At 36.6% G+C, this 16,140-nt stretch overlaps 1 protein-coding gene across 2 annotated transcripts in view; it reads left to right on the forward strand.

Moving 5' to 3' along the window:
* The window catches only part of LOC127968991 (protocadherin-15), a 237,780-nt gene that overhangs the window by 64,331 nt on the left and 157,309 nt on the right, over positions 1–16,140 (forward strand). For both annotated transcript variants that reach the window (XM_052570531.1, XM_052570532.1), the window contains exons 9-10: positions 5,429–5,537; positions 6,051–6,163. In XM_052570531.1, the coding sequence (XP_052426491.1) occupies positions 5,429–5,537; positions 6,051–6,163 (222 nt within the window). The remainder of the gene's footprint in view (positions 1–5,428; positions 5,538–6,050; positions 6,164–16,140) is intronic.

Below are 16,140 nucleotides of genomic sequence, written 5' to 3' on the forward strand. Positions count from 1 at the left end.
TTAATTTCAGTAGTTTAGTAGTTTACCTTGCAAACTTAGTAGATTTCCAGCTGTGAGATCTTGTGAAATGTGCATTTTTATCCAGCATGATCATGTTTTCTCTGTGACAGTCAGCCCGTGTTAAATGATTGCTTTGAAATGTAAATGTGATTTCAAATTATGCTGCACTTTAAACATTCACCCACTGTCATATTTATGTAATTTTTACTGTGTGCTGTATTTACAATTAGTGTTAACTTGGCTTTATTTGAAAAATATGATTCCCAGTGCACACAAACTTCCCAGAATACTAAGCGCCCTGCTGGTTACAGTGGTTACTTCCTTTTTATTTGTATTTTTATTAAATATTTATTTATTTGTGAAAATACTTTCTCATCTAAAGTATAAGTATGTTTATTTTACACATTTATTTTTTGATCCATTGTCAGATGATTTCAAATTTCTTACATATGAAAAGAAACAAAATAATAACCGTTGCATGAGCTTGCATAGGGAAAAGTGTTAGCATCAAGTTATGATACGGGGCACAATGTGCTTGTCAGTACTGTTTGAAGAGCTAAATACAGTTCAGAAATATGAAGTACAGGTATGAAAGTAGGTGACAGCCACATTCTATAACCAAAGTGACTACCTGCAATTTTCAAGGGTCATGACTGAATGTTTATATTGTGTTCAGTTGATGAGTGCTGCATTGACAGAACAACAGTCCACAATTAGCTGCCTGTCATGTCACTGACATACATGTGACATAAGAGCTTGCGTCGCTGGTTATTGTTCTGCTGTCAATCACTAATATTACTGGCTGTCAACCTATGTCAGGTTAGGAAAAATAAGTATTAAACAATGCATAATTGCATGCAAGTAACTCTAAACCAAAACCTAATCCTAACAAATATACTATTTGCATTTAGTTAATTAATATTACTTATTAATAATACTACTTACATGTATAATTATACTATAACCAGGACACCTTAAAATAAAGTGGGATCTATTTTTAATTATATATATATTTATGTAACATAAACCATGATAAAGATAAAGACATAATGACAAAATGTAAAGCGAAAATATAATATTTTGCCTATTGTATGTGTTTTATATTTATATTTAATAATTGTATGCATTTCAAAATGTTGATACTCATTTTCATGTGAACAAACCAAGCTCTAGGTAATATGAAACAAAGCTCACTGCATTACAGCCTATAGTTTTTTTTTTTTTTTTTTTTCAAGGATTCAAATGAATTGTGAGCTACTTTGGCTTATGATGACTTGCATAAGTAATATCAAATGTATTACTGTAAATAAGTCATTTTCCCTTGAGTATTTTCCCCCAGGACTGTACACATGCAGCATTTGTGTGCATAATGGATGACTGAGGGAGTATTATGTGTAATCACACCCAGCGAAGACCCCACGAGCTTGTGATTTACTGCTGTCAGAGGCATTATAATTGCACGGGCTGGGAATTACAGGGCAACCATGAGAAATAAATCTTAATCATGCTGATTTTCTGCTGCTGCTTATTAAGTCTAGGAGGAATACATCTGTTTGTTTGTCCAGTTACCATTTTTATGCAGCTTAGCCGAGACTGGGCTGCCTGTTCTGTTCTGTTGAAATGAAAAATTAACTTTGAGTCTGGAATCTTATCTTTCTCCTTGAATTTGGTGTAATTTGCAGTGTATTATGGAGTTTATTTCTAATGTTTCATGCTTATATCTGACTCACAGTCATTTTAAGTCACTTAAAAATCGGTAGTGTTGTTTTTTAAAACTATGCCTGGTACTTTGGTGCATAACGTGTGCAATATTTGTGGCTTGTTGAGAATGTGTGCTACTATATATATCAACGCTATCACCAACTATCACACTGTACTTGGGTGCATTTTTGAATAAATATATGTACAGTACTCTTTACTCCATTACATTTGTGAAAAGTACTGCAATTCTTACATTTGACATTTGCGAGCATGACAGAGAAGAACAAACAAAAGGCTTTAGCAGAGAGACATGAAATGTTGGTTGAATCCTCATGGACCTGGGCAGCTGTAGGCGGTAAGCTACTGGATTTATCTTCCTGAGGATCTTAAAAGGACCAATATAATGTGGAGCCAGTTTGCGAGATTCCACCCACAGAGGCAGATCTCTGGTTGCGAGCCACACCGTCTGACCCGAACGAAGCATTGGTCCCAACCTCCGATGCCGGTTCGCCTGCCTCTGCTGTTGTTGAGTGACTTTCAGTAAAGCTGCCCAGGCCTTCGTCCATGCCACACCTCTGGGTCCTGTCCAGGGAACAAAATGGGAGGGAAACTGTACTGGCACTCAAAAGGAGACATGCCTAAGGAAGAATGGTAGAGAGTATTATGTGCAAACTCTGCCCAGATTAATCCAGAGCTCCAAGTGGTCTGATTGTCTGCTGCCAAACATCTCAACGTTTTCTCGATCTCCTGATTAACCATCTCTGTCTGCCCATTAGACTCGGGGTGAAAACCAGATGACAGACTGATGTCAGATCCAATGAGACGGCAAAAAGCCTTCCAGAACCGGGAGGTGAACTGGAAACCTCTATCCGACACAATATCCTGTGGGAAGTTTTGAATCCTGAACACATGCTGCATTAGGAGCTCTGCAGTCTGGCTAGCTGTGGGAAGTTTGGGTAATGGCAGGAGGTGACAGGCTCTGCAAAATCTATCCACCACCACAGTATTACCTTGGGATTCAGGCAGACCTGTGACATAGTCCAGAGATATGTGCGACCAAGGATGTTTATGGATAGGTGGTGGATGCAGTAGTCCTTGAGGGTGGGCTCTGAGCTCCTTGTTCTGGGCACACACCGTGCAAACGGTGACAAAATCACGGACGTCTCTTTGCAACTTTAGCCACCAAAATCTCCTTTGGATGAGCTTGCAAGTTCTGAAGATTTAAACGTTGAAGAATCACATTAAGGAGTTGCTGAATGGCAGCAGCTTGCCCTGATATGGCAGACAGAATGCGATCCACATTAGATGGTGGTGGACAGAAAGGCTTACATTATGTGTCCTTATGTTCGCTCTAGCAGCCTTGTTGCCGAGATAATTCATACCCCTTCGTTTGAAGTGTGGTCCTGAAAAATCTTCGTTTGAAGGGCTATCTGGCCATTCCCCTTACCCCTACCCCTACAAACCAAAAGAGAATTGAGACACCCCTACCCCTTTACGTGAAGGGGTAGAGTTGGGATTTGGCTTGCCACACGTAACACAGGCTCAAGATTGAACAATAAGGCATGGCACAAACACACTTAAACATGGCAAGGTACAGGTGTGATGCATCAGGCATAATGAGTGGTAGTGTTCAGCAGGTCTAGTGAGAGACGTCACCTGCCAACCAGGAGGAAAATAGCAATTCAGTTAAGGGTTCCTTTCAACAATATTTCTTCAAAAGCAGATCATGGAGACATTTTTATCATCGATGATCAAAATTGTCATATCGCTCATCCCTACATGCCACAGTTGATTTTTACCCGAATTTGGTGCGTTGGCAGGTTTTAATTTCAAACCCTGCTGGTAACCAAACAGTTGACGGTATCCATTGACTTCCATAGTGTATGATGATTAATCAGAATGTCATATTGAATCTTCCAGTGATTATGACAGACTTCTCTCTGGTGAATTATGCAGGATTCTTCAATGATTTAATCTGTTTGATCTCTGCCCACTGCAAATTTGCTTTCATCTGCCTACACTTTTGAGTGCCACACCCACATAGCAACATCCAATCAACAATCACGGAACAGAACCAAGTCGCCGCCCTCCTTTTTTTCCCCCATTAATCCATTCCACTTGGATGTACGTCACAGTAGCAAGAAGAAAAGATCTAAAGTTACTTCAGTTTTGTCATGACTTTAAGCTTGTGTCAGGCAATTTGCTTGTCAGTGTTCGTCTCAAGATCCTGCCACCCAAATGGACAAATGGTCTTTCAGAAGGGAGTCTTGGCACAGGTGTCTTGAGGAATAGTTTATTCCTGCTCTTTGCTGACTTGCAGAGCAGCTTTTTGTTTTCTGGCAGCTACATTTTCATCAAGGCGGCTCTGAGTTCACCCACGTCACTAACTGTAACAATGTCATTTTCCAGAGGCGGCTTGAATTATAGATGAGCATATTTACTGACAGGTGATATTATGGCTGAGACGGAGAGAGAGGCAGGGGGAGATTTACTTATCCCTCAGGCCCAGGAAATGTGGAAGACGGGTCTCTGGAGCTCATGAACGAGAGAGGTGAAGTGTGGCCTTGAATTCTGCAGACAAACATCTGCAGCTCATTTGCAGCAAGTGTCAGGAATGTTGATGCAGCTTCTCACATGTGATCATTGTGTTGTCACTTTGTTCCCTGATAAATTTATGTAGCGTGGATCTCCCCTCACCATCTGCTTTTCTCTAAATTTGCAAGTGCACATGTTGCGATGACGCAACATGACAGCACCAAAATGCCTTTATTTCTACTGTGCCACAGCAGATAAATAAAGTGTCATTTTTGTTTATCTTGTATCATTGTATTATATTGTATTATATCATATTTGTATTTTATTTCACTTGTTTACTAGTACAAGTGTGCATATCAAACATATATTTCTGATATAATTTGTCCTGATAATATAATGAAGAAAAACTAATTCAAAAGGATGCCATTCTTGAAAACTGAAGTAGTTAGCATAATATTTGCATAAACATGTTTGTTTTTTTTGTCTGTTTGTTTGTTTTGTTTGTTTTATTTATGTGGTGCAACCAATACGATAAACAAACAAACTAATAAATAAATACTTGAAAAGGAAAAGAGGAATGCATTGAAAATATGCAGTTAAATAGTTTTGATAAAATATATTTAACAATTTTGTTCTCAAAATCTGTGTCACGTTATGTGACCAACAATGTCATGTAACAATGTCATGCACCCAACACACACACACACACACACACACACACACTCACACACACACACATATATATATATACATAAAAAAAAATTCCTGTCATTTGTTACAAAAATACAATAAATAACAATTGTTTAATCTTGAAAAACTATTTTAAAATTAAATGAAGTGAAGTGTGGCCAAGTATGAAGAACCAACTTGAAATTTGTGGTCTGCATTTAAGCCATACAAATTTACACACACAGTTAGTGAACACACACACACACACACACACACATCATGAACACACACCCATATTAAATATTAACATAACTATTTAAATGTAAGTCAAGATTAAGATGTACACTCACATGTTGTCATAGTTTTTTAACTGCATATTTATGAAGTCATTATATTTACACCATTTCTTGTTTTTTAGTTTTTCAAAATCAACATGAATACTAAGTTAAGTTTCTCTCTCTCTCTCTCTCTCTCTCTCTCTCTAACTGTAAATAATGCTGTCTTCCCTATGTCTCTTTTCCAGGGCCGAGTAAACCCTGTCAACGTGACTCCTCCCATTCAAGCTGTGGATCAAGACAGAAACATCCAGCCTCCATCAGACCGTCCGGGAATCCTGTACTCCATTCTCATCGGTAGGTTTCTGTCAGACTCTCTGTACTCTATATTGAGTCTCTACCAGCATACAAGGCCACATTGTGCAGGAAACAGGAGAGGCAAAGCGGAGCGGTGGGTCGGAAATTCAGCTGGAGTCAAATGCATTTATGCCGTGGGCAAGGTGCGCCCACCCACTGTGCTTTGAGATGAAACCTGGAAGTACAGTCGAGGAACTAAATGAACCACAGGAATGGTTAGACCTCCAGTCAGGGATATGTCAGAACATATTGTAGGTGATAGTCCTACGGCTTGACAACACCAGCCTTATGCTTTTAACTATCAACAAAGCACTCAATATTGCGTGCCACTATTTGTAGAGGAAGTGCATTAGTGGTTTTAATTTTCCTTTCTGTTTGAAGTATGCCTATGAAAATAAAAACGCTACTGAATACGCCTCAAAATCATGGTGAGTTATTATGTTCAGTGCTGAACTCTTGAATGCAAGTCATCTTACGGATCCCTTCATTTATTTCACCTTCTGTTTTTTCTAGGCAAACCTGCATCATATGCAGAGTATTTCTCCTTGAATCAAACCACAGCTGAGCTTCAACTCCTGAAACCCATCAGCAGGGAACAGTACCAGCATTTGGACTTGGTAATCAAGGTAATAACCACAACATCAACAACAAAATTATTCATATTATAAATTAATACATTAATGGAAAATCACAAATGAAATGTCAAACATAGGGGTGGGGGGGCATACATTGGCCCATGATTGTCAAGAAAATCAGTGAAAATAAATGTCCTATCTATGTATCTATGGATGGATACATATATACATATATACATATGAAGAGTTTGGTTCCAAAACGCAATGAATCCATTTTGATTCATTTGAGTAAAAATGAAGCGATTGATCTAATGAATGTGATACAGCATAGCTTGTCAGTGATCTACAGATCTGTGTATTAAATGCATTTTAATAATTTCCATCTGAAAGCATGTGATGGAGATTTACCGTTCTATTAATCACAGAATCAGCTTTTCTGATTAAATGCACATAACAATCAAATGCGATTTGTTGATAACAAAGTACAAGTAGATGAGGAAATTTGGGTGCCGGGTGGATTCAGAATACCACCATTACTGTCTAGAGTGTGAGGAATGGTGCGCTGTGATTGGTTGTTACTAATTACAGTGCGTTGAATGGTGAACTGTGATTGGTTGAGCGGATATATCACATTCTGCAAAAAGGATGACTGGCATTTGTCATGGTTTAAAATAATAATAATAATAATAAATTCAATACTGACGGAAACAATGCTGATTTTGGCTGAAACAACTGGTGTTTATCGTGTTTTGGAACTCTTCGTGTGTTTATGTGTATATATAGGGCTTCACATTAACTTTATTGCTCACTAGCCTATGTGTACTAGCCACACAACATTTTTATTAGCCACATTTTTGTTGTTGTGAAATTACCTAATAAAAGTTGACTATGGCGTGCTAATATTTACTTGAACTAGATTTACAACCATTTTAAATGTATAACTGCTGTACACACCCATATCAAGACTACATAAATGTATAGCAATACAGGTCATTATCATTAGCTCTGATAAGGCTGTGTGTATTTTTTTTTTTTTTTTTTTTATAAAACCATGTATTAAGATAAAGACATAAAAAAGTAGCTATGTATTGCATAATAAAAGTAGTGCATGGATGTAGAAGATTAATTAAAAAAGATTAAAAAAAATAAAACAAAAACAAAAAACTTTAGCATTAGAAACACTGCCTGTTCAAATATCAGAATCAGACACAGATAGAGCGTCTGGCGCGTGTCAAATAGAGCGTCTGGCGCAAGTTATTTCAATGTTAATTCAATGCAAAGACGCGAATGGACAACCTCTGAAAATCGTCAAAACACATTTTTAAATAGACGCTGTCTTTATAAATAAACCGCATATTTGAGTTTAAAACAACTACATTCTTGCATGAAATACTTTTAAAACTACATTTCATGACACACTAACAATTTAGAAAATTATCTGAATAAAAATGGTGGTTGAAAATGCTGCATAAACTCAACTGGCAGAAGCCCCACCCCCATGGCACGAATTTGTGTCTGTTGTGAAGTTAATTTCATGCACCAATAAAGCGTATGAACTCAAAATGTTCAAGCGTGCAACTGCGCTAATAGCGCAGTTTATTCGTGCAAGTCGCATCTTGTGTGAACACAGCATTAAATATTCAGTACAGTAACATGTGAATGTGTTGATGAGAGGTGGTTCATAAGATTTGAGTTGCTTGAAGCAGACATGGATAAAGTATTTTTTTCCTGGGCATAGTGTGTATGTTATAGAAACATTCTCGCCTTTAATTTCCGGTACTTTTAGTTCGAGAACACCATTATCGCTGACGCCGTCTTGTGTTTAGTAGTTGTCAGAGCGTGCAGTGAGACAGCGTGAGCAGGGCACTGCCCACCCAGCCAATCATCATTGGGCAGCTGATGTGTAGCCACTAGCCAAACGCTTGACACCCTGCGCTTTATTCAACCAAACTGTAGTAACGCGACACTTTACATTCTCAGTAAAGATAACGCCGTTCCAATGATGGGAAAAGTAATTAATTAGATTACTCCGTTACTGAAAATTAAACTCCGTTAGTAACGCTGTTATACTTAATCGCCGTTACTCCCAACACTGCTCACCAGACTTGGTTGTTAAGTGATGACGTAAGAAGCGTTGTTTCCGGTTCCAAGCCTAAACTCACGTCACTGGAGAATACTACCTCAGCAGCTGTTTATAAGCACTGTTTATTTAAAATAATCATTTAAGCTAAACGCTTTTAAACTTATTTTCACAAAACAGGGAATATAATAGGTGAGCACTAGCCAATGGGATTGCCGTTTGCACATTAACACCACCCACTACCGGAAAACCTGGCTGTTCTTAAAAGCTGAAGACTTCCATAGGAACGCTGTTATTTTGACAGGAAAATACAACAAAGAATATTGTTTAAATGTAGCGAGTCAATTCAATCACTCACTCACACACACACTCTCTCTCTCTCTCTCTGCGTGTGTGTGAGAGAAAGCGACAGCGATTTGTGCGCCTTCGCTCTAGAGTTACGGTGCATCAAATACAGATGCACTGCGTATCCATTGAGATCCAACTCACACACTTCCGCATTTGGTGGGTGTTAATGTCAAGCCCTATATAAATAATGTAAGACATTAGGACATGATATATAGGTACATTTATTAAATACCTAAAATAAATAAAAGAAATAAATAAATGATTGAATGGAAAACATTATTTATGATTAAATTAATTTATGAATGAATGAATGAATGAATGAATGGAAGCTCAGTAAAATGAAATGTCAGACAACAGTAGATAAAAAATCTCATTATTAGTATTATTAATTTTATACATATATAACAAACATCAATATCGGTCATGTAAAGATCGTAGACATTTTTCTCAATTATTCTCTAAAAGATTGAAAAAAAAATGCTTATGTTTATAATGTCATTTAGAAATAAATGTATCCAGTTATCATGGACAGCTATGAAATTTGTGGTGATTATAAACATTTATTGGTTAAATAAATGTGTGGGCACCCAGAATGGCAATATGCTTAAGCTTATTTATAATATGACAACAATATCTGATATGATTTCCATCATTGAAGATTATGATTTAAATTTCCTTTCCAGTATTTTAAGACATATATGACAGGGATATGAAAATGTACCACATAACTAGCAACAACTCTGATCACAGAGGGGGAAGTATGGAATTGAGTCAAGAAGTTCATGAGTGTAGAAACTGACCATCAGAATCTAGAATGTTAGTCTGTGCAGGTACTCGGTGATGATCCATACAAAACACTGTTCATGCTGTCAGCCTTTTCACATTGGGAAGGGTGAGGTGGGCATGGACTGGCTGTTGGACCCCGTAGCTCTTCTCAGAATCAAAGAGAACATGACTAGCCGCATACAGCGATACTACTATGGCTTCATAAGTGTGAATTGATTCCATTCCAGTTGACTAGAGGGATAATCCTGAGAATATTTACTCACTCTCACATTGTTCCAAGCCCATATGGTTTTCTGCTGTGGAAAAAAAAAAGGAACATGAATTAAATTTGAGAGCTGCAAGAAGCGGCAAAAGTTTACATCACAACAAAACTTACATCACCTATTGGTCTGTTCACCGCACAGAATTACTTTATGACTTCAGAATAGCATAGTGCACTAGTCATATGCAGCATTTTCATGATACTTTAATGCAGATTTGGTGCTTTCATGTATTTTTTTGGAGCATTCAGCCCATGGCCACTGCCTGCTTTCAGTGTATGGAAAAGAACAGTTTGAACATTTTTAAACTCCTTTGTGAAAAGAAAGTCGTACAGGTTTGAAACAGAATGAGGATGAGTAAATGATGACAGGATTTGTATTTCTGGGAGAAGTCTTTTTTTTTTTTTTTTTGAATTCAGGTTTTGTTATTTATTTGGCTATTTCTGACACTCTCTCTTTTCTATCCCTGTTTAAGGTGTCTGCGCATAGAAGGGTTTAATTGAAATGAGTAGAATATAAAGGAGAGACATGTTTCCTGTGACTGCTCAAGCCAGACTAACTCCATTGGCCGGCTGGTCTCGGTTGTTCACACTGACAGTTCTAGAGTATATATTTGGCTGTTAGACCTTTTCCATTATGTAAAAAACAAGCACAACATTAATTTGCACAATTAATCCATTAGCAATGAAACCATATACAGTATCATAGAGTGTGCTGCAAACAAGATAAATATGTAGACCATTCTATATATGTAAAGCTGATATGAAGCAACACAAATATTTATGTATGTATGTATGTACTGTATATATGTACACTATTTTCCAGACTATAAGTCACACTTTTTTTCATAGTTTGGCTGCTCCTGCGACTTATAGTCAGGTGCGACTTATTTATCAAAATTAATTTGACATGAACCAAGAGAAAACATTACCGTCTACAGCCGCGAGAGGGCGCTCTATGCTGCTCAGTGCTCCTGTAGTCTACCCCTGAGCAGCACTCTCGTGGCTGTAGACGGTAATGTTTTCTCTTGGTTCTTGGGTCTAAATAAATGCGACTTATAGTTCATTGCGACTTATGTTTTTTTACTAATCATGACATATTTTTGGACTGATGCGACTTATACTCAGGTGCGACTTATAGTCCGAAAAATGCGGTATGTGTGTATTATTTATTTATTTATTTATTTATTAAATAATGTAATAATAATTAAACTAATGATTTACTTCACACTGTAACACTGCCAGGTATACTAGTACTACAGTATTATTATTATGATATTATACTGTGTGTGTGTGTGTGTGTGTGTGTGTGTAACTAACAACAATAATAATAATAACGACTATCACTGTCCCTAGAACATACATATGTTACTATGGAAGAAGATTTAATAATTTTAATACATTTTTGAATTTTTGAAATAAATATTTTATTCATTCTGTTTAATGTTCCCACTACCAAACTGAAGTGCTGATGTACACAAGATCAAATGATATTCTTCACACTGTATCACATACTGCCAGGTACAGTAGTTTTGCCTCTGCAAATCCATGTAAAATGAGCAATAGAGTAACTCTTAGATTTCCCTAAGGGAATTTCAGTTGTAGCACCACACAGATAAAAAATAAATAAATCTGTCCTATTGTGACAACAGCATGTCAGCCAGTCAAGATCTCAGTTTCAAAGCAAAAGCAGCGGGGCTGAGCCCCCATTTGATTCCCCTCAAAATCCATTCACATAGTCCGTACGCTGCAAGAATCCCAAAATTCATCCATTTACATATATCTGTCAGTTGGATTCTGTAATGCATCAGATATACAGTGGCCCCAAAGTATATGGACACTTAAGCCACACTTAAAAATGTCATTGTGTTAGATCAAATACAGAACAGAGTGGCAACATGCCATTTTTATGTTTAGTAGACTATCAGTCAGTAGTCTGTGTGGGCAGAACCTAGGCATTACTAGACTTGAGACTAGCTTTATTGACAGAATTATAATCTCTTTCTGTAGCTTTAATTATTTGTTTAATAATGTGTCGCAGTGAGCCAAGTATACATCACACCACCAAAATATACATCCTTTCTTATTTTCATGCTTCTACAGAAATGCCTGCAAGGTTTCAATTTAAGCATGAGAGGTAATCTAGTTGAAGCAATAAATATCATATTCTGATTTTGAGTGTTTATCACACTGGATGCTGTCTATCCATTCATATTTACAGTTCTGTCAAGTCTTGTTGATTCTCAGTCTGTCTTCCCTACCTTTGAATGCCACTCAAAACTTGCCCTTCAGCCTAAATTGCAGCTGTATAGAAATACGTGCTGTCACTCACTTAGATGACTAAAGCTGTTTTTTTCTAGTTTGCTAATGTGAGAGTGATGATATAGTACAGCAGGACTGAATTAATCTGTACTTCCACTTGAGTAAGGCAGTCTATAGCTTAAGAACTTATATATATTTCTCAACTGCACCAAAACTGATCAATTATTAGTTATGCACATCATTACAGATGGATTTCTCCTCCAGTTTTATAGGTATTGCAGAAAATGAGATTTTATGAATTTTGCCTACACTCTCAGAAATAAAGGTACAGAAAAGACAAAAATAAAGGTACAAATGCTCGTCGCTGGGGCAGTACCACCAAGGGGAACAAACTTGTACCATATCAATGGGTACAAAGAAGTACCCCTACGGTTTGTGCCTTTTAGGTACAAATATGTACCTTTGAGGGTACAAATAGCTCATCGCTGGGGTGGTACCCCCGAGGTACAGCAATGGTACCCTTGCCATAGGTACAGAGTTTTACCCTTTTATACTGTACCTTTTGAGAGACAATATGGTACCTTAGCAATACATTTGTACCTTAATCCACTGATACAAAAATGTACTCCATTAGATGGTACCAATTTGTTCTCGTTAGGGGTACCACCCCAGCGATGATGCCTTTGTACCTATAAAGTGGCAAAAATGTTCTTGATTAAAAGAATGAGAGCAAAAAAAAGCAATGTTTTGTTTTCCCACAATCAATGATTTAAAAGAAGTTAAACTGTACAAATTAAAATACTGGAAAGAAAATAACGACAACACACCACAATCTTCGTTTGCAATAAACTTTAATAAACAAAGTTTTTCACATTTAAACAACTTTAATAGAGAATCACTTTATGAATGCATTACTTACTGCAGTGTAATAACATAACATAATGCTTTATATTGACTAAATATTTTCACTCAATATCCTGTTAATCTTGAGTACATATAGAGTAGTACTGCATCCTTCATAAATCCAAAAAGTCTTTAGTTTTATTATATTCATAAGAGAAAGATAGTCTGTACCGATTTTTGCCGGAAAAACACGACCGACTGGAGGCGTGACGTGTGGGCAGAGCTATAGAATGACGAGCGCGAATAGGCTTTTGCGTTGAGAGCATGTGGAAGCTGTGACATTACCGTGAGGGAAAACCCATCATCCAAAAAAAAGCATGGCTAACAGTCAGATTCAGCCGTTTATTTATGATCCAGAATCAGATCCAGAGGCTGAAACTGAACGAAAGCAGCAGCAGCAACGACTCGCTCCGAGCGGGGCTCGAACCCGGGTCTCCGGCATGGGAGGCGGACGCACTAACAAGGAGGCAGAGATATTTTAAGCAGTTTTACTCACCGCCTGCGGTTCCAACACACGATCATGACCCTTTTTCCTTGGGATTGCATCATCCTTAAGAAATAAACGATATGCAAATCCGTCGTCAAACTGGGCCTTGTGAACAAGCATCTTCGAAATGCAGGGAACAAACAAAAACACTTGCACAACTCCGTTGATGCTCTGTAAAAATAAACTCCATCCACTGCTCCCTTAATGCTGTTTTTTTTTTTTTTTTTGGTAATCTGTGCAGGGTTGTCTTGCCCTGGCAACCAAAAACACACTTCTTTTGTGACATTTCACAACACTCTCGCTCTGATCAGTGAATGTCTGTGCTCTCAGTGCTCTGCTATACGGGAGCGCGCTCTTCCGGCAGAAGTGCGTCAGGACCCATATAAGGAAATTCCGCTCCATCTAACTTCACACAGAGCCATACTCGAAAAAAACTTTCCGAAACTTGTGACAAACCGGAAGGAGTATTTTGGGAACAAAAATACTCCTTCAAATGTACAACTTAATTTTTTAAACTTTGTCCATGTTTAGCATGGGAATCCAACTCTTTAACAGTGTAAAAAACTCAGTATGCATGAAATAGCATTTCACCCCCCCTTTAAAGGATTATTTCACCCCAAAATGAAAATTTCCTAATAATTTACTCACCCAATGCCATCCAAGATATCCATGTCTTTCTTTCCTCAGTGGGAGAGAAATTATGGTTTTTGAGGAAAACATGGATTTTTCTTCTAACAATGGACTTCATTGGTTACCATCGGTTTTAAATCCAAATCGATGCAGTTTCAAAAGTCTTTGAAGTGTTTAAATGGGCTGTACATGATCAGAGGTGAAGAAAAGGTTGTTGCCTAGCGAAACGATAGGTAATTTAAAAAAATATATATAATTGATACTTTTTACCTTGAATAGTTCGGATTGAGCTGATCAACAAACGGACAGGGAACTACATCATCACGATGAAAGGTCACACCGGTGCCGGCAGAAGTTTACAATGCAACCGTGCGCAGGATTATTGTTCAAATAGTATTGTTTGCTATTATATATATATATATATATATATATATATATATATATATATATATATATACACACACACACATACATACAGTACATACTAAATACTATTACTAATATATATATATATATATATATATATATATATATATATATATATATATATATATATATATATATATATATTAGTAATAGTATTTAGTATGTATGTATGTGTGTGTGTGTGTATATATATATATATATATATATATATATATATATATATATATATATATATATATATATATATATACACAAACATGCATGCATGCATACATGCAACATGCATACATATATATATATATGTACGGCATATCGACATTATGAAAACGTATTAAATTAATGCTTAATGTAATCACAAAATTTGGTCACAAGACAGATATGCAAGAAACAACTAACGTTAACTTACAGTAATGATATTGCTATTTTAGATTTGGGTTTGATTTGACATCAAATTTAATCTGTGAGAAATGTTTCAGATCGTCTAGGCACGCACAGCATAACAATATCATTATTACATTATATTATTTTATGAAATGCATACAGTAAATGCAGTACATACAGATAAAACACTTACTTTCGTTGTTTTCTTCAACTTCCCCTACTCCTCCGCTTCAAGTGAAAGAAAATATCTTTCTAAGGAAAGTGTAGGAGCACATAACATATTAATGTCCCTATAAACCAATCTAATGTTATAAAATATATATTTTAAATGAGGTAAAACGCTTAACTTACTTCTGGTCTCTCCCTTCTCTGAGCAGCCTCCGCGTCTGCAGGGCTGTTTACACTAGCTAGTGTTAATTCAACACCACAACTTTAACAGTTTACTCTAAAAGTACCAACACTAGGATTTCCAAACTGGGAGATTTTGCTGTAAAGAGGATTATTCAGCATACCACATTTACAAATTATGACAAAGGCTCTATCCGTCTTAGAAAAGGCACGCATAAGTAGCTGCTACCCCAGAGGATTTTGTACCCTCTGTAACTTGAAAAGTACTTCTTAGTACCCCACAGGAAGTGTACCCTTTGACTTGAATAAGGTACTTTGTTGTACTCTACAGGATGTGTACCCAAAAGGTACTTCTAATTACCCAATGGGAAGACAATAGGACCTTTAATTGTACATTTGTGAATGTTGTACCTTAACTATTACTTTATATTACAATGTACCTTTTCAAAGGGTACATATATGTACCTTTCACCATGCATATTTCATTGTGTACCCTTTTTCGTTGGAAAGGTACTTTTTGGTACTCAGCTGGATACATGTTTGTTCCTTTGTTGGCACATTTGTGAAATTTGTACCTTAAAGTACTTAATTGTACCCTCACTGTACCTTTATTTCTGAGAATGTAGGGTAAATATAATCGTCAGAAGTCAAAAGCTAAATGTAAGATATCAACAAATTCCACCAACGGTCATGTGACTTCATCGTCACCAGCATTACGTTTCTGACAGCTCTCTCAGTCTTTATTTCAAAGAGATTTTTGCTAAAAGTTAGAATTGGCAAAAAGTAATTATAAACACCATGCAAGAGGAAATGGTTTATGTCAGTTATGTCTCCAATAACCTAAAAGTCTGTTTAGAAATAGTAATATAAAATAATTTAACAATTCTGGTACAGAATCCATTGAGCAATTCTGGTCCCTTAGTTGCACGAATCATTATTTGTATTACTTTTTATGAACACATATTTAGGGGAAAATGCAATTTCATGGCAAAATCATAAAGCGTTCAATAATAAATAATTTTTAATCAAAACAAACCACTTATACTGTTTACACTAACTTTGTTTTAATCGGTGTCATAAATGCAGTCTAATAATTATTGCTAACTATATATTAGAAC

This window comes from Carassius gibelio, chromosome B12 (assembly GCF_023724105.1).
Source record: "Carassius gibelio isolate Cgi1373 ecotype wild population from Czech Republic chromosome B12, carGib1.2-hapl.c, whole genome shotgun sequence".
In the NCBI taxonomy this organism is placed as follows: Eukaryota; Metazoa; Chordata; class Actinopteri; order Cypriniformes; family Cyprinidae; genus Carassius; species Carassius gibelio.